The sequence below is a fragment of the Lycorma delicatula genome, chromosome 4 (genome assembly GCF_047948215.1).
Source record: "Lycorma delicatula isolate Av1 chromosome 4, ASM4794821v1, whole genome shotgun sequence".
Lineage (NCBI taxonomy): Eukaryota > Metazoa > Arthropoda > Insecta > Hemiptera > Fulgoridae > Lycorma > Lycorma delicatula.
The window spans coordinates 207355796-207377486 of NC_134458.1; the positions used below are offsets into that span (position 1 = coordinate 207355796).

Genomic DNA, 21691 nt, shown 5'->3' on the forward strand with positions numbered 1-21691 from the left:
AATACTGAAGTGTATGCAGATACCACTTGAAGGACCATTTGTCCTTGGACTCCTTCCATGTTTCTCCTGTGCCGTTCAACATGTAATATCTTGGCCCAAACTGGTGCACCATAGAGAAGCACAGAGTTGGTCACATGTGCGAACAGTTTACGTCTTGATGAATGCAGTCTGGTCACATTTGCCAAAAGTGTACTCAGGCTTTTAACCATCCTGCCTGCATTGATACACGTTTCTTGGACATGTGTAGAAAAAGTCTGACATTTGTTTATCCATATTCCTAGATATTTAACTTCTGCCACCTGTTGTACTGGATTCCCTCCTATGCTGATCAACACTGGCCCTATCCACCTTTTCCCTGTCATCAATATCACTCTAGACTTATCACCAGAGAGTTTTAATCCTTTCTCAGCCATCCGTCTTCTTATCATCTTTCTTATTACTTTGGTTTAATATTGTTAAAATACACTACAACATTTTATTTTGTAATTACATAAATAAATATTTTACGGCTATTCTGTATGCACTTTAGATCACAATGAATAAGCACAGTATTTTAATATATATATATACATCCATTGCTAAAAACATATTAAGTAAAATATTTTAATAACAATTAAATTTTTAATTGTTTAAGTTTCAATATACAGATAATTGTTGAAGTGAAAATTTACTTAAAGGCTATTATACATGATCTTTTCTTAAGTTTATTATTTTTGTTAAAGGAATAAAATTACAAATTGATAACATTGCTTGAAAATTTGAACTATTTAAACTTGGAAGAGAGAAATTTTTCAATCTCTAATTTTGTAAAGCAGGCTTATGCAAGAGAGGTATAATAATTTGTATTATATGTTAAACTAAAAGTAATAACATCCAAGCCATTTAATCAGCCAATGTAAAGTTTATGTACAATTTTTTATATTTTATTTACTCCTCTAACTTATAGGAAAAGTCAGTTGTAAAACCAGTGATTATTTGTAAGTTCTGTAAACTGGTACTACTAATCACACTGGATTATTTTTACATACATTTTTAAGTCAGTAATGTTTCATTGTGAATAATCTATTAATAGAATTTTATTTCTAATATATAAATAAATTTTTGGGTATCTGTCATCAAGAAACATACTACTCTGCATATTGAAAGGGACTACAGTAAACTAATAAAAATCATTTATCCCAAAACTTAAAGCTTAAAGACATTCAAGCATGTTTTTTCAGTGAATGTTTAGAATTTTTAAATATACCATTGAGTCAGTGCCCATCAAGGTGTTACTTTTAGGAAGGCACTGTGTTGGGAACACACATTACAGAGGTATGTGTAGTGATTGTCAGAATCACCAGCATGGGGTACTGTAGGACTTATATTTATCTTCTAATTATGCAGTTTTACAGACTTAAATCTTTTTCTTAATTACATATTGTGAACTGAATTCCTGTGGTTTGTTACTTATTAATATGTTATTTATATTGTCTACCTTTTATTATTGTACTAGAAAATTGTAAATCTAATTTTATTTTTAATGGATTTTTTTTTAGGGGCACATTTGTGTTAATAGTGTATGTACAACTGGTTGTCGAGTAAATGGAGACTGCAGTACAGATCGTGCCTGCTATAATGGACAGTGTCTCAATCCATGTTCAAAAGAACCTTGTGGTACAAATGCAATTTGTAGAGTATCAGAACATAGACCAGTCTGTCTTTGTCCAGAAGGGTAGGTGTTAACTATTCCAGACTTTTAGCATTCTAATGCTCTTATATATCATAAGATATTTTTTATTTATGCTTTTTATAGCTAAGTTCTTTACAATTTTTAAAGTTATATATAATTGTTATTTTCTTATGTAATATCAGAATTTTCATGTTGAGTTATTGTATAGAAACTGAATATTACATTATTATATGGCATATAGATAACTGCAGTATATTTTGAGTACAGTCTGGAAAGAATAAAGTTGCATTTGAATGCAGGCAGTACGGAGGAGGAGGTAATAAATTCAAACTGAATGTGTATAACAGTATATATGCTTATACTTCAATGTATCAGTTATTTGTCTTTTATTAAACATTTTCTCTTGAGCACAGTTTTTTGTGGATTTTAAATCAAATTTCATTCTTCCTGAGTTGTGGATTTTAGGTTCAACAGCAGCTCTGATCAAAAAATATTATTAAATATACTTTGTATGTATCATCAGATTATAAGGGTAATTCATCTTTTATACTGAGAAATTTAAAACCTTAATAATTCTTCATTATATTGTTACAAATATGTTAATATCTTTTAAATTATACCTTCATTTTGGAAAAAAATGTTTGTGTTAATAATTTTATTTTTATGAATTTTTTAGGCATCATGGTGAACCAAGTCAAGCATGTGTTCCATCGAGGTGTATAAAAGACAATGATTGTGAATTAAATCAGAGATGTGGACAAGATGGTTCTTGTAGGATTCCTTGTCTGGAACCAGGTGCATGTGGTGTTAATGCCCAATGCCGTGTTGTTGATAGAAAACCACAGTGTTCTTGTCCACCTGGATATTTTGGCAATCCAAATATTGAATGTAAACAAGGTTGGTAATATTTATTCATCAGTTAAAAATTTATACATGAAATGTTTTCATTTATTCATTTTTTCAATATTTTAATTTAATTTAGCTGTTTTTCTTGGGCTTAAATATAAATTAGCATTATAAATGTTTAAGATTTTAGGAATCATAAATAATTCCTTAAAATTATAAAATAACAAAATATAATTCACTCAAAAATAGATATTTTCTTTCTGTATTTCCATTCATTCTTTATTTTTTATCTTTTTTCCAAGAAACCTTTTAGAGCAACATATATTACTTATCTGTTATGATACAGTTTGATTTATTATTTCATTTCATTGTCACATGGCTGAATTTAATTTATTACTATTACGTTAATTTTTTAAAAATTGATCGGGCCTTATACTACCCAAGGTGTTTTATCTACAAATAATATGACAATTTACTTCTTTGTATTATAGTGTTGCATATTGCTAAATAATATCTGAATTATGTTATTCTACAAGTTCAATCTATTTTAAATAAAATAATTAGATATAATTAAATTTTATAATTAATAAGAAAGTAATAAATTAATCATTATTTATTTGTATTAATACAATATTAATTATCTTACATTATTAATATATTAATTACATAGGTATTTTTTTTATTATAAAGATTACAGGAATTTTTAATTCAGTTTTTTTTTATTTGTAAGAAAATATTTATACTTCAGAGATTATATATATTCCATACCTGTTTTAAAAAATGCTACTGAATATAGTAGTATATTGTGATTAGAAATTTAGGTGTTTAATTTTATAATTAAGCATTAAAGTATGGTATATATGAATTAATTTGATGTTTAATGAAACATATCATACCTCTTTCAGGTCTTGAAAACTGTGCAAGAAATCCGTGTGGTGAAAATACAAAGTGTCGTGATTTATTAGGAGGTTTTGAGTGTACATGTATGCCTGGCTGTACAGGTGACCCATATCGTGGATGTGTATGTCAGGGATTAATGGTGGATTTGTGCATAAATTTCCAATGTGGAGTTAACGCATTTTGCAGATTAGATGATCAGAAACAACCCCAGTGCCATTGCCCTGATGATTTCCCAATTGGAGATCCATTTATTAGATGTAAGTTTCTTTTTTGCATTTTTTTTTTACCTAAATTAGATTTTATGTAGTTAATAAAAGAAAAAATTATAGTAGGCTATTGAAAAGTAATGTAACATTTAATTAGTATTGATTTTTTATGTGCATATTCTTAAAAAAATATAAAAGCATTTCTAAAATTGACTTCTATATGGCAGCTTTTTATTATACCAAGCTGACAAGCTACATGCATATAGATATGTATACATATACATTATTTCACAAAGATGCCATCCACATTCAAGCACCTGTAGTATTTTTTTCACCAGTCATATATCGTTTTTTTGTAGATTGGTCAAAGAATTCAGCAACCAGGGAACCTGCCAGATATTAACTCTAACCACTGACTCTTGAATGTTTATAAAACACTAGACAGCCAGGAGCTAGATTTTCATCTAGTTGAAGAGATGATAGTCCCTCAGCAATAGACCAAGCTACTGGAGTAGTGTTGAAATGTCTGCCAATTTAACTGCTAAATTAATGCTTGTGTGTGATTTGCGAAAAAGAGCCACTGATTGTCATGACGAACACATATTTCATGAGCATTTCATGCTATTTTGTTTTGGATTGATATCTAAAACTTGTTCACCATTTTACAATTAACTTCTAGTATGATTGTGGTTCAAGGCTTCTTGAAATTTCTTACAGTTCAAAACACTGTAGCCATAATTTTTCAGTTTCATAGTCTCTTCTTGAATTTTTTTAACAGAAATCATGTAGAAGATAGCCAGAACTCATCTGCTTATTTATAAAGTCCTGAAAAGTAAAACCATTCTGGTAATTCCCTTTGGACATCTCTGTTTTTTTTTCAGGATAACACCTTACTGCTTCAGAACCAGTATTTTAACAGATTTGCTACTAAAAAAGTTTTTTTTTACGTAAAGGTTTCTCAGATACGTTTATAAATAACAGTTCATTATAAACTTATTTAATTTTTTAGGTAAACAAGTGAAAACAGAAGATTGCCGTACATCTGGATGTGGTAAAGGTGCTGAGTGTATTAGAGATCAAACAGGTTTTCACTGTCAGTGTCCTTCAGGATCTGGAGAAGACTGTTTCAGAGGTATTTATAAAACCATTGTAAACAGTGAGACACACTATTAATACTAATATTAGATTTAATTATGTGTTCACAGTTATTTAATCCTTGCTTTTTTATTAAACACATTTTTTGAATTCATGATATTATATTTTTAAATAAATAATATTTCTTATTTCTGGTTTGAGTTTATTTTAAGAATAATTAAAATTAGTTAAAATATTTTAAAACTATTTATGAATTTTTATAAAATGCTAGTGAATTAAAGAAAGTTAAGAAAGAAATTTAATCGTTCCCTTTGTCTGCTTAACATTTTTTAATGATTTTTTTAAAATTATACATATATAGTTATCAGAAAGTTGTTTATTATTTTTCATAACATGCACACGCACATACAGACACAGATATATATATATATATATATATATATACCAGTCCATTTCTATTAATTAGTAAATTTAAATGGTCTAATTTAAAACCACCAGGCAATGAAGTTAGAATTGCCGTTTAAAATTTTTGAAATAGGTTTAATACTATATTTATTAATTTTATGGTTTTTGGTGGATAATTAATGAATATTTCAGCTTTTTCATGATATTGTTCTGTGCATGCTTATTTTAGAGATAATTTCTTTGCTTCTGAAAGAAAAGAAAAGGAAAAACATTGTTTTTTTTTACTTTATCTTTGTAATTTTAATAAGTGCTGTTCAACTGGTATCCCATTAATTTCATCAGCTATCTAAGTTGTTTCTGAATACCTCCTAATTACCTGTAAAATTACACAGGAAATTGTTCTGCCTGTAATTTTTTTCTTGTAATGATAATGTTTTTTTTCTGACTGGATATATAAAATAGTAAGAAGAGTATATTTAAAAATAGCAATTTTATTACATGAAGTTTAGTTGTAGTTCAGCAGGTATAATTTTATGCAATTATTTCTTAAAAAAAAATCTTTTTTGTATTTGCGGAATGTAATACCTTTTGTTTGTATCGCTTATTTAACTTAAACGGTTTTAATTTATGTTTTTATAACATATTTTATCAGTGAAGCAATTCACTTTTTATATAAGGATAGAAAGTTGTAGAAACCAGGACTGAGAAGATGCACTAATGTGCATATTCTTGTGTAATTTTAGTAAGTGTAATTTTAACACATTAACTATCTAGAAAAAAAATTAATATTTTTCTCTGATAACATTACAGAAAACAATTAGTTACTCTTACACTGAAAATTTTCATCAATAATAATTGTTCATAACATTTTTGTATGCTAATAATTAATATTAACTACTCTAAAATAGTTCTTTCAGTACTATTCATGTATTAATTTTAAGTATACCTTATTAGCTTTGCTGTTGTGTTTTATATTAAAATATGGGTATGAAGCACAGGATATTCAATAGATGATTTCAAAATTAGAAAACTTAGTTGTAGAATACAGACTGAAAATGAATACTCAGAAAACAAAAGTAATGAGGATAGGAGACAACTATAAGTCAGCAAATTTTTATACAAAGAAGGAAGATTTGAGTAAGTAAAGGAATTCAAGTACTTAAATATGATGTTAATGGAAGATTGAGAAAATAAAATAGTAAAAAATACAATAATAATGGCTAAGGAAACTATTGGTGAAAGTAAATAAGAAAGAAACTTATTCAAAATAATTGGCTAAGACACAATGAGAGGAGAAAGTTTGATTAAAAGTGCTGGAGAACTCAGTGAAGAGAGATAGGAAAAAAAAATAAATAACCTAAAAATTAAGCTGATGGAATTATCAAAAACTCAAAAGTTTAATTGAGAATAAAAAAGAGTGAAGATAATCATGGTGCAAGGAACCTGCTTGAGGACAGATAACCTTATGATGATGATAATAATATGAGGGTGGTACAAAAATTAAAGAGACAAATTACTGCAGGAAAATTATTATTTATTTAATGAAAATGAAACTCTACAGCTACTTTTCAGTATAATCCCCAGCTACATTTAGACACTTTTCCCATCTTTCTGTGAGCTTTCTCATTTTACTAGTAAAGAATTGTTCACCTTGGTCTCTGAGCTATTCTTGTACTGTATTCTTGACATGCTCATTGCTGCCGAACTTAGTGCCATATAAAAACTCTGAGAGGACCAAACAAAAACGTCTGATGGTATCAGATCTTATCAGGAGTGAAAAGTAGATGCCTCATCACCTCTCGACCCAACTTTTGAATAGCTTTGTGTCTTCTGAGCAGTATAGGGGCAGGCATTATAATGCAGAAGAATTTCACGTTCTGAGAGAGAACTGGGTTGCTTCCTTCCTATTATGGCTTCACTTTATTTGCTAGTATGTTACAATAGTATTTGCTGATTTTATACATTGATCTTCCAAATAATTGCAAAAATTGGACCTTTAATTTGTACATATGTTTATATATACTGTGAATTTTCTTATAAACTTTAAATACATATATAAAACCTTGTGAAAATTCAAAAAATTCAGCAACATACTGACTGCTGCACCAAATAATCTAAAATAACACAAAACAACCATCAAACACAGTAACAGAACCTAAAAAACTAATACCAAAAGTCAACTAGATTATCATTCCAGTTGGCATTGAGTTAATTGTTCCAGTGTCGTGGTTATTAGGGTTTAAGTTTTCTAAATTTTTAGTTTTTATTTATTGTTTTTGCGTGATATAATTTTGGAATTTTGTAGACTGATGGTGTGGGATCCCGTAAAGTCGACTTTTGGTATTAGTTTTTTAGGTTCTGTTACGCGTGTTTGGTGATTGTTTTGTGTTTTATGTATATGTTTATATATATATATGTATTAACTCAGAAAAAACAATTTTTTTGTTATTGTATTTGTCCATATTCTCCTCTGTACTAATATCTCAAATACAAAAGTATAAAAACCATTTACCACCAAAAGTACAGAATTTAATATTAAATTCTGTACTCTTAATATTAAATTCTGTATTTAATTCTGTACTGAGTTTGGTGGTAAACGGTTTTTATACTTTTCTCTTTGATATATGTGTGTATATATGTATGATTCAACGTGATTCACCCAAGTACAGAAAATAAAATAAAATAAAATGACACTCACCTTATTTTTTCACATGATTCCTACAAAAGTACTTAACGCAGTAATCCATATCTTCAGTTGTAGATATTTTTTTTTGTTGTAAAATACGTTGTATAAAATTGCATATAAAACATAAAAATCAAAATTAAAATGAAAAGTTAAAAATATTAAAATTACATATAAAATATATGATGTCAACTTAAAATAAAATAAAGTAGATTAAAACATACTACATGTGTATTGCCAGCTAATACTGATAGTATTGGATGATAGGCCAATACTGATATTGGCTATCAGTACTAATACTGATAGTATTGGCTGGCCATATACGTGTAGTATGTTTTTAATTTACTTTATTTTATTTTGTTTTTAGTTGAGTCATTTATTTTATATGTAAGTTTAATTTTAATTTTTTATATTATAATTTTTATGTTTAATATGTTATTTTATACAAAGTATTTTACAAAAAAATATCTACAACTGAAGTTGCGGGTTACCACAAAAGTACTTTTATAGGAATCATGTGAAAAAATAAGGTGAGTGTCATTTTATTTTATTTTCTGTACTTGGGTGGATCATGTTGAATCATACATATTTGAATTGTTAATACAGAGGTGATATGGGTCTCTAAAAGGTCGATTTTAGAAAAATATTATTTATATATATATAAATAATTGAATAAGTAATTGTAAAAGTAACAGATGCAACCTTTTTCTAATTTATATGAAAACTACCTACTAGTTGTTTATTATAGATTTAATTTTGTAAGATAGAATAATAATGAAAAATTATATAAAAAATAAAGTGCACTGAGAAATGGAGATTAAGAAACAAATATTTCTTAATAAAGTAAATTTATATGGTAAAAGCAAAGTCTAATTAAATGCTGAGCTAGACTCTATTATACCATTACAATATGTACAATTTAGTACTGCCTGATAGTGCACATAGAATATTAGAACAAACACATCACTGGCCCCTGATGATTATCATGGGTTGAACAAAAAATCAATGCTAAACTGTGGTGATCAGTAGTGGGCACAGTAGTCCAGATAATAAAGTTATTGTAACTTTATTGCAGATTTCTAGGTTAATTTACCCCAAAAGAGGCAAGTAGGGAAGGTTCAATCCACTTAATTATAACTAGTTGGACAGCACCCTATTTTAAAGTATTGTTTTATTATTTACATTAAAAAAAAGAAAAGTTATTTATATTCAGTTTTTAAATACCCTGTTGGATAATTAACATAAATTTATTATCATCCTTGACATTTAATTTCAATCAGCTGACCTTATTAATATATATATGTTTTTAAAAGTTTGAAGTTTTCTTTAATTTATTACAAACTCTTTCTTCTAAGACATTATTTAATTCAAAAATGAGTTGTATAAGTTTACTCTAATGATCTTATTTTTTATTAGAAGCTGATGTCCAAAATACTTTTATTTAATCAAATCAGTGTTTCATAGATAAAACGGTTAATAAACATGTAAATAGATTAATACATATGTACAGTGTATAGGAGGGAGTTGGTGAGTTTGATAATAATTTAAGTGTTAATTAACACTATTAATTACAATTGTAAAAAATGGAATTGAAATGTACATAATGTACAATAGACAATTTTTGTATTTTAATATGCTTGAACAAATAATTTTTTCTGCGCAAAATATAAACAGTGTCCAATCTGCCTTTTCACTAACTTGTCCCTAACCCACTATCCTTTTCATTTGGTTTTTCTTTTTTATAGTTTTACACATAGTTGTTATGAATGGAATCTTCTTTTTAAAAAAAAAAAAAAAAACTGTACATATTTATAATTTAATCATGTTTTCAAGATTGTTCATTTTTGTAAATATTTATTAGCTGTTATTTTACTTGTTATTTTTATTGGTTTATTATCATTCCATTCAGCACATATTTTCTTTATCTTTTTTTGTATATTTATATAAATATTTTATTTTTATTGATTATTTTTTATGTTGACATTGTTATTGAGAAGTCAGATTGGGAACTGTGAAAGGAATAATTCATTCTCACAACTATTATCTTTAATTTATTCTAACCATATCTCTGAAACATCTTAAAATTTCTTCCTCAAATGTTAGAAAATGTATTAATTATATAAAAATATTGATATACTTTTACATATGTATACATATATACGTATCATTCTTCTTGGTTGTGTCGCAATTGTTTATTTTATTTGTTGTAAAAAGTTTGTACCATGGTTAATATTGTACTTACATTATCTTGTTGGACTCTGTCTCTTGCATATTTAATTGTTATACATGTGTATATAGCATGTTCGTTGATTTTTTGTTTTTTTTTTGTTTTTTTTTTTTTTTTTTTGTTTGTGAGAAATACTTCACCTTTCACAGTTCTTACAATCTCTACTTTCTCTTTTATTTTAATCCCAATTTTTTTTAATCATTTCATTTATCTTTATTTTTTCCCTTTGCACTATTTTTTCTGTTCTTCTGTTGCTACCTGTCCCAGAGAGTGAATGTACCAGTGATGGCGACTGTCCGAACGAGAAGGCTTGTGCCAACAGAATTTGCGTTGATGTATGCAGCATCCGTGGAGTTTGTGGAGAAAATGCATTGTGTCAACCGATAAAACATAAAGCGACTTGTTCTTGTCCTCAGTGTTATGTAGGTGACCCAAAAAATTCATGCAGGCCAGATCCAGATCCAAAATGTAGATTAGTTCCTTCAATAGATGTTGAATTAAAAGACTGTAAAGATAATTCTGATTGTTTAGATAAATTTATGTGTTCTACTAATAAAAAATGTATTGATCCATGTCACTTAACGACTAACAAATGTGATAAATATAAAAAATGTGATGTTAGAAATCATGAACCTGTGTGTATATGTAAAAATGGATTTATAGTGAATGAATTAGGAGAACTGAGCTGTGCCCCAGATAAAATTGAATGTTACCGGGACAGTGATTGTGCTTCTAATCTTGCCTGCATAAAAAGCCGTTGTCAAAGTCCGTGTTCATTATCGCTTTGTCCAGAAAACAAAACATGTGCTGTATTAAATCATCAACCTGTCTGCCTTTGTATTGAAGATTGTCACCCATCAGTCTCGATATGTTTGAGAGATAATGGGTGTCCACCTCATCTCGCCTGTTCCAACTTCCAATGTATCGACCCGTGCCATAATGCTACATGCCCACAAGATGCACCCTGCATTGTTGAAGACCACAAGCCTGTCTGCAAATTCTGTCCAAAAGGATATGTCTCGGACAATAAATATGGATGTCTTAAAGGTAAAATAATATTCACCATAACCCAAAAAATGTTAATTTTATTCTTATTTTTTGTTTATTCTTCTTATATAAATCACTTAACTAGGAAAATATTATTTTAAATAAAGTGTTTATATTATAGTAATATTATTTCACAAAATCTTTTTTAATTTTTTTTTTAATTTTTAAATTTTTTTTTTTTTTTAACAAAAACTTAATCTATTAACTGTCATCACTTTTTGTAACCGTACCAGTTCCTTTACTTCTAAATGTCATTTGGTCTTATTATTAATATTTTGTGTGTGTAGTAGTTGCACATATGTAAATAATTGTAATATAATAAATAATGCTATTATTAATAATTTGAGAGTCAAATGCATTATTTAGTTAATTATATAGTTTTGTATTTTATTATTTAATGAAATCTTTTTTATTATTATGTCTAAAATTTATTACAAAGTTACTGTAAAATTATAGTTCATTATATTTTATTACAAACACAATTATACTTTAACAAAGCGTAATAATTAACCTTTTTAGTTTATATAATTAATACCAGAAATTTAAAATTATATTTCCAGATAATTTTTGCATGATTATGTCTTATTGATTACGATAGTTCTATAAGTAGCTGGTATGTTGTCTAACTTCATTAAAAAATCTTTTGATTTCTTGGATAACTGTTATTTGCTTTAACTAAAATTTTTGTACAATCAAAATACTTCTATGAAGTATTACAGTATTTAATGATATAACTTGGTTAAGTTACTTAGTGTTTATGTTTTAGGCCTTCAATTTAGTGTTGTTTTCTTAGCAAAAACATTTATCACTTTAATGTACATATTATGTTTCAACATTATTACTGTAATCATTAACATGTAAGATGAATACTCTGATGGTCATTTAAGACCATAACAGTTACATTCACTAATTATCTCCTCTTGAAATACAATGTAATGAGTTTTAAATGAACTAAAACTACATTTATATAATTAATTGATATTATTTTTAATTTTATTATTAGTTTGTGGATTTTCTTCATCTAGTGAAGTTTATTTTTTATTTCTTTTAAATACAAGCTAATTTAAACTAAAAACTGTATTGAAGTTTACCCTAATATCCTAAAACAATTTTATTTTTGCTAAAGTATTATTTATTATTTTTGATGAGACTATTCTTTATTAGTTCTTATGGTTAGTAGGAGGCTTTCAGTTAAAGCAAGTTAATTGATAGGTATCTCAGCCACTAGTTAGCCTAGATAGGGAATTCAGTATCATTAGGCAGTCACAAAGCAGCATTGCCTTACAAGTTGGATCCAGTAAAGAAATCAGCTTCTTCACCAAGTAGTTGAAAGTGTCAGCGCTGCAACCTGGATAAAATCAAATATTAATGCTGACACAGTTCTGTTGCATCTACCCATAGATGAAGGAAAAGAAAGGTTGAGGGTAAAGAAAGAGGATGAAAACTTTATCATTTAAGTCAAAAAATTGTTTTCTATAAATAATGAGTTCATATCTTTTTAACAGTAAACTGTATTTTTTTTTTTAAGTTAAGTGATTTAGATTATAGGAAAATAGAATGTCGGATTGTTGTCTGAACACTTCTCAGTCACATGCTGGGCCCCTTAAGTTACCCCAATGTTTGGAATTTTAGTTTCTAGACCTATGCACTGGTAGAGTTATTCTTCCACGCTCTGCTGAAAAAACCAGCTGACTGAAGACAGTGTGATGGGAGGGAACAATCAACCCACAAAAATATTCTGAACCCTGAAGAGATCAGATCAGTTATAATCTTTCCAATCTCCTAAATTAGTAACATTATTTTGAACAACAAAGCAAATGTCAGCTAGAATTGGGAAAAAAGTAGTTTTCTAATTATCTATCTTGTGCTACATACCCTGGTTATGCTGCTGTAATTTTATGAAATGTAATTTATTTTCATAATAGCCCTTACTTTAAAAATGATCATTTGTTACTGAAAAACAACTTTTTTCATTTTTTATTTTCTTAATATTGGATGAATATAAGTTTTTGGTAGTTCTGTGTATCACTTTTAATGATGCTCAATACTTTAATGAGTACGCATACATTAGTTTGTGTGTGTGTGTGTGTGTCTGTGTGTGTGCGCGCGTGCGCACACACACATGTGTGTATTTCCATAAATCTATATAAATAATTGCATTTGACTTTCAGAGTAATAATATTGTGCACTAATATTAATGTGGTACTGGTTATTAGATGTGTATAGTACTCACTTAAATTTATACATAACATGTACATTTCTGTAATCTTGTAATCTTTTCTGTCTATCATCACCCGCTGTCCGAAAGGATACACTTAGTATTTTGTTTTGTAAATAACTTGTTTAAAAAAAAATATATATGTATATATTTGTTTCATATACATGATTCCACAGAAAATAGAAGCTGCACATTGGATGAGGAGTGTACAGATACACAAGCCTGCATAGAAGAAAAATGCACTGATGTATGCACCAACGACACTTGTGGCGTGAATGCACAATGTCGGGCACAAGCACATATGCATTTTTGTTATTGTTTAGATAATTATAGTGGTGACCCACACAAAAAGTGTATTTCAATTATTAATATAATTTATGATCAAACATTAACAACACCTAGTATAATTAAACAAACTTTTGATCACCAAACTACTATTACTGATAAAACTTTACTAGATGTTAGAATAGACGATAGTGAACCGATCACAAGTTCATTTACATTAACATCTTATGATCATAAAAAATCTACAACCCAAATATCCACTGAAAATGAAACCTCATCTGTAGTTATGTCACAAATACATGACAATTATTCAAACACTGAACCCGTAACATTATCTGGGATAACACTAGGTACTGTAGAAACGAAGACAGAAATAAACACTGAAATACGAACCATTAGTACTACCCCTGAAAGCCAAATTATACTACAACATAAAACTACAAACGCTTTGGAAAATTTAACAACTACATATCCACAAATGGAAGAATCAAAAAAAGTAACACAAGAAACTACTAGCAAAAAGGAATTTATGGATGTATTCAAAACAACAATTATTGATAAATCTGATAGTACAACTGAACCAGGAAATTTATTTCATACTGCAACCACTAATATCAAAAATGACAGTACAGATGAAAATATTATGGCAGCTCTTGGTACTGAATATACGAAACAGCCTATGGGACAAACTACTGCAACTGAATACTCCATAATACCCAAGATATCAACTGCTGAAACTTATGGCCAAATAACAGTGACCGAAACTGTCAAAGAAATATCAACATCTTTAACGGAGTACACTACAGATGAAGCAGTTGTTGGTTCTGTATACACAAAATTGCCTGTGGGCCAAACTGGTACCACAATATACTCTGAAGCACCTGGGAAAACAACTGGTGAACCTTATATTAGCACAAAAAGAGAAGAAAAGGCAAACGAGACAAAAACATCAACAATGCTTGAATACGCTACAAGGAAAATGGTTACAGGCTCTGAATACACAAAACAGGTTGAGGGCCAAACTGTAGCAACTGAAAGCAATAATGTGCCTAAGATAACAAAAACTGGTGAACCTTATGAACAAACAACCATGACTGTAACGACAATTGAAACGTTAACACCATTAACTAATAACAACACTGCAGGTGAAACAGTTACTGTTTCTGAATATACAAAACTGCCAGTGCGACAAAGTATCACAACGGAATACTCCGAAATACCAAAGATAGTGAAATACCCCCAACCAACAGTGACTGAAATGAATAAAGAAATATTAACACCTTTAACAGGAAAATACACTCCAGGTGAAACAGTTACCAGTCCTGAATACACAACACTGCCTGTGGGCAAAAATCATACCACAATTTACTATGAAACACCTACCATAACCATTGGTGAACCATATATTAACATGACAACAGAAGAAAAAGCAAAGGAAACAGCAACTACACCTATGCCTAAATACAACACAGAAGAAACAGATACTGGTACGAAATATACAAAACTGCCTGTTGAAGAAACTATAACAGTTGAATACTCTAAAATTCCCGGTATAAAAACTAGTGAAAATTATAACCAAACAACAATGACTGAAAAGGCAACAGCAAATACAATACAATCAACCGGTATTTACACTACTGGTCAAACAGGTACAGGTTCTGAGTACACAAAACTGACTGTAGGGCAAACTGTCACAACTGAATACTCCAAAATACCAAAAACAAAACCAACAACTGGTGAACCTTATGGGCAAGCAAATATGACTGTAACAGCAAAAGGAACACCAACACCTTTGACCGAAACATACAGTACAGTTGAAACGGTTAGACCATCTGAAATTACAAAACCCACTTTAGGGCAAACTACAACGGTGGAAAACCCCCAACATGCTGGCATAACAGCTAGTGAACGCGATAGCGAGACAGCCATGACAGAAAAGCAAACAGAAACTACAACACTATCAAATGGTATATACACTACTCGAGAAACAGTTACTGGTTCTGAATACACAAAACTGCCTGTAGGGCAAACTACCACAACTGAATACTCCAAAATACCACAAACAAACACAAGTGGTGAACCATATGAGCAAAAAACAATGACTGTAACAGGAAAAGGAACACCAACACCTTTGACCCATAAATACCCTACAGTTGAAACAGTTACAACATCTGAATATACAAAACCACCTGTGCGGCAATCTACAACAGCGGAATACCCCCAAGTAGCTGGCATAACAACTAGTAAACACGATAGTCAGACAGCCATGACTGAAAAGCAAACAGAAACTGCAACACTACCGACTGGTATATACGATACTCGAGAAACAGTTACTGGTTCTGAATACACAAAACTGCCTGGGGGGCAAACTACCGCAACTGAATACTCCAAAAAACCGCAGATAAACACTAGTGAAATAATATATGTTCAACCGACAGTGACTGAGATGATTAAAGAAACATTAACAACTTTAATTGGAAAATACACTACAGGTGAAACAGTTACCAGTCCTGAATTCACAACACTGCCTGTGGGCCAAAATTATACCACAGTTTATTATGAAACACCTAGCGTAACCATTGGTGAACCATATATTAACATGACAACAGAACAAAAATCAAAGGAAACAGAAACTACACCTACGCTTGAATACACCACAGGAGAAACAGATACTGGTACGGAATATACTAAACTGCCTGTTGGAGAAACTGTAACAGTTGAATACTCTAAAATTCCCAGTATAAAAACTAGTGAAAATTATAACCAAACAACAATGACTGAAAAGGCAACAGAAACTGCAACACCATCAACCGGTATTTACACTAGTGGTCAAACAGTTTCAGGTTCTGAGTACACAAAACTGGCTGAAGGGCCAACTATCACAACTGAGTACTCCAAAATACCAAACAAAAAAACAACAAGTGGTGAACCATATGATCAAAAAACAATGACTGTAACAGGAAAAGGATCACCAACACGTTTGACCGATACATACACTACAGTTGAATCAGTTACAGCATCTGAATATACAAAACCACCTGTGGGGCAAACTACAACAGCGGAATACCCCCAAGTAGCTAGCATAACAACTAGTAAACGCGATAGCCAGACAGCCATGACTGAAAAGCAAACTGAAACCACAGCACCATCAACTGGTATATACGCTACTCGAGAAACAGTTACAGGTTCTGAATACACAAAACTGGCTGAAGGGCAAACTATCACAACTGAATACTCCGAAATACCAAAAACAATAACAACAAGTGGTGAACCATATGAGCAAAAAACAATGACTGTAACAGGAAAAGGAACACCAGCACCTTTGACCGATTCATACACTACAGTTGAAACTGTTACAGTATCTGAATACACAAAACTGCCTTTGGGTCAAACTACAACAGCGGAATACCCCCAAGCAGCTGGCATAACAACTAGTAAACGCGATAGCCAGACAGTCATGACTGAAAAGCTAACAGAAACTACAACACCATCAACTGGTATATACGCTACTCGAGAAACAGTTACAAGTTCTGAATACACAAAACTGGCTGAAGGGCAGACTATCACAACTGAATACTCCAAAATGCCGCAGATAAACACTAGTGAAATATATGTTCAACCGACAGTGACTGAGATGATTAAAGAAACATTAACAACTTTAATTGGAAAATACACTACAGGTGAAACAGTTACCAGTCCTGACTTCACAACACTGCCTGTGGGCCAAAATTATACCACAAATTATTATGACACACCTAGCATAACCATTGGTGAACCATATATTAACATGACAACAGAAGAAAAAGCAAAGGAAACAGAAACTACACCTACGCTTGAATTCACCACAGGAGAAACAGATACTGGTACGGAATATACTAAACTGCCTGTTGGAGAAACTGTAACAGTTGAATACTCTAAAATTCCCAGTATAAAAACTAGTGAAAATTATAACCAAACAACAATGACTGAAAAGGCAACAGATATTGCAACACCATCAACCGGTATTTACACTAGTGGACAAACAGTTTCAGGTTCTGAGTACACAAAACTGGCTGAAGGGCAAACCATCACAACTGAGTACTCCAAAATACCAAAAACAAAAACCACAACTGATGAACCGTATGGGCAAGCAAATACGACTGTAACAAGAAAAGGAACACCAACACATTCGACCGATACATACACTACAGTTGAAACAGTTACAGCATCTGAATATACAAAACCATTTGTGGGGCAAACTACAACAGCGGAATACCCCCAAGTAGCTGGCATAACAACTAGTAATCGCGATAGCCAGACAGCCATGACTGAAAAGCAAACTGAAACTACAACACCATCAACTGGTATATACGCTACTCGAGAAACAGTTACAGGTTCTGAATACACAAAACTGGCTGAAGGGCAAACTATCACAACTGAATACTCCGAAATACCAAAAACAAAAACAACAAGTGGTGAACCATATGAGCAAAAAACAATGACTGTAACAGGAAAAGGATCACCAACACATTTGACCGATACATACACTACAGTTGAAACAGTTACAGCATCTGAATATACGAAACTGCCTTTGGGTCAAACTACAACAGCGGAATACCCCCAAGCAGCTGGCATAACTACTAGTGAACGCGATAGCCAGACAGCCATGACTGAAAAGCTAACAGAAACTACAACACCATCAACTAGTATATACGCTACTCGAGAAACAGATACAAGTTCTGAATACACAAAACTGGCTGAAGGGCAGACTATCACAACTGAATACTCCAAAATGCCGCAGATAAACACTAGTGAAATATATGTTCAACCGACAGTGACTGAGATGATTAAAGAAACATTAACAACTTTAATTGGAAAATACACTACAGGTGAAACAGTTACCAGTCCTGACTTCACAACACTGCCTGTGGGCCAAAATTATACCACAAATTATTATGACACACCTAGCATAACCATTGGTGAACCATATATTAACATGACAACAGAAGAAAAAGCAAAGGAAACAGAAACTACACCTACGCTTGAATTCACCACAGGAGAAACAGATACTGGTACGGAATATACTAAACTGCCTGTTGGAGAAACTGTAACAGTTGAATACTCTAAAATTCCCAGTATAAAAACTAGTGAAAATTATAACCAAACAACAATGACTGAAAAGGCAACAGATATTGCAACACCATCAACCGGTATTTACACTAGTGGACAAACAGTTTCAGGTTCTGAGTACACAAAACTGGCTGAAGGGCAAACCATCACAACTGAGTACTCCAAAATACCAAAAACAAAAACCACAACTGATGAACCGTATGGGCAAGCAAATACGACTGTAACAAGAAAAGGAACACCAACACATTCGACCGATACATACACTACAGTTGAAACAGTTACAGCATCTGAATATACAAAACCATTTGTGGGGCAAACTACAACAGCGGAATACCCCCAAGTAGCTGGCATAACAACTAGTAATCGCGATAGCCAGACAGCCATGACTGAAAAGCAAACTGAAACTACAACACCATCAACTGGTATATACGCTACTCGAGAAACAGTTACAGGTTCTGAATACACAAAACTGGCTGAAGGGCAAACTATCACAACTGAATACTCCGAAATACCAAAAACAAAAACAACAAGTGGTGAACCATATGAGCAAAAAACAATGACTGTAACAGGAAAAGGATCACCAACACATTTGACCGATACATACACTACAGTTGAAACAGTTACAGCATCTGAATATACGAAACTGCCTTTGGGTCAAACTACAACAGCGGAATACCCCCAAGCAGCTGGCATAACTACTAGTGAACGCGATAGCCAGACAGCCATGACTGAAAAGCTAACAGAAACTACAACACCATCAACTAGTATATACGCTACTCGAGAAACAGATACAAGTTCTGAATACACAAAACTGGCTGAAGGGCAGACTATCACAACTGAATACTCCAAAATGCCGCAGATAAACACTAGTGAAATATATGTTCAACCGACAGTGACTGAGAGGATTAAAGAAACATTAACAACTTTAATTGGAAAATACACTACAGGTGAAACAGTTACCAGTCCTGACTTCACAACACTGCCTGTGGGCCAAAATTATACCACAAATTATTATGACACACCTAGCATAACCATTGGTGAACCATATATTAACATGACAACAGATCAAAAAGCAAAGGAAACAGAAACTACACCTACGCTTAAATACACCACAGGAGAAACTGTAGCAGTTGAATACTCGAAAATTCCCAGTATAAAAACTAGTGAAAATTATAACCAAACAACAATGACTGAAAAGGCAACAGAAATTGCAACACCATCAACCGGTATTTACACTAGTGGTCAAACAGTTTCAGGTTCTGAGTACACAAAACTGGCTGAAGGGCCAACTATCACAACTGAGTACTCCAAAATACCAAACACAAAAACAACAAGTGGTGAACCATATGAGCAAAAAACAATTACTGTAACAGGAAAAGGAACACCAGCACCTTTGACCGATACATACACTACAGTTGATACAGTTACAGTATCTGAATATACAAAACTGCCTTTGGGTCAAACTACAACAGCGGAATACCCCCAAGCAGCTGGCATAACAACTAGTAAACGCGATAGCCAGACAGCCATGACTGAAAAGCAAACAGAAACTGCAACACTACCAACTGGTATATACAATACTCGAGAAACTGTTACTGGTTCTGAATACACAAAACTGCCTGTTGGGCAAACTACCGCAACTGAATACTCCAAAAAACCGCAGATAAACACTAGTGAAATAATATATGTTCAACCGACAGTGACTGAGATGATTAAAGAAACATTAACAACTTTAATTGGAAAATACACTACAGGTGAAACAGTTAAGAGTCCTGAATTCACAACACTGCCTGTGGGCCAAAATTATACCACAATTTATTATGAAACACCTAGCATAACCATTGGTGAACCATATATTAACATGACAACAGAACAAAAATCAAAGGAAACAGAAACTACACCTACGCTTGAATACACCACAGGAGAAACAGATACTGGTACGGAATATACTAAACTGCCTGTTGGAGAAACTGTAACAGTTGAATACTCTAAAATTCCCAGTATAAAAACTAGTGAAAATTATAACCATACAACAATGACTGTAAAGGCAACAGAAACTGCAACACCATCAACCGGTATTTACACTAGTGGTCAAACAGTTTCAGGTTCTGAGTACACAAAACTGGCTGAAGGGCCAACTATCACAACTGAGTACTCCAAAATACCAAACACAAAAACAACAAGTGGTGAACCATATGATCAAAAAACAATGACTGTAACAGGAAAAGGATCACCAACACGTTTGACCGATACATACACTACAGTTGAAACAGTTACAGCATCTGAATATACAAAACCATTTGTGGGGCAAACTACAACAGCGGAATACCCCCAAGTAGCTGGCATAACAACTAGTAAACGCGATAGCCAGACAGCCATGACTGAAAAGCAAACTGAAACTACAACACCATCAACCGGTATATACACTACTCGAGAAACAGTTACAGGTTCGGAATACACAAAACTGGCTGAAGTGCAAACTATCACAACTGAATACTCCGAAATACCAAAAACAAAAACAACTAGTGGTGAACCATATGAGCAAAAAACAATGACTGTAACAGGAAAAGGAACCCCAGCACCTTTGACCGATACATACACTACAGTTGAAACAGTTACAGTATCTGAATATATGAAACTGCCTTTAGGTCAAACTACAACAGCGGAATACCCCCAAGCAGCTGGCATAACTACTAGTGAACGCGATAGCCAGACAGCCATGACTGAAAAGCTAACAGAAACTACAACACCATCAACTAGTATATACGATACTCGAGAAACAGTTACAAGTTCTGAATACACAAAACTGGCTGAAGGGCAGACTATCACAACTGAATACTCCAAAAAGCCGCAGCTAAACACTAGTGAAATATATGTTCAACCGACAGTGACTGAGATGATTAAAGAAACATTAACAACTTTAATTGGAAAATACACTACAGGTGAAACAGTTACCAGTCCTGAATTCACAACACTGCCTGTGGGCCAAAATTATACC

General features: G+C 31.7%; 1 protein-coding gene across 1 annotated transcript in view; it reads left to right on the top strand.

Annotated features, from left to right (window-relative positions):
* Nucleotides 1–21691, top strand: part of dpy (fibrillin-like protein dumpy) — a 705616-nt gene that overhangs the window by 378079 nt on the left and 305846 nt on the right. The window contains exons 43-47 of the mRNA XM_075365108.1: nucleotides 1539–1714; nucleotides 2349–2569; nucleotides 3424–3675; nucleotides 4634–4756; nucleotides 10302–11081. Of these exons, the coding sequence (XP_075221223.1) occupies nucleotides 1539–1714; nucleotides 2349–2569; nucleotides 3424–3675; nucleotides 4634–4756; nucleotides 10302–11081 (1552 nt within the window). The remainder of the gene's footprint in view (nucleotides 1–1538; nucleotides 1715–2348; nucleotides 2570–3423; nucleotides 3676–4633; nucleotides 4757–10301; nucleotides 11082–21691) is intronic.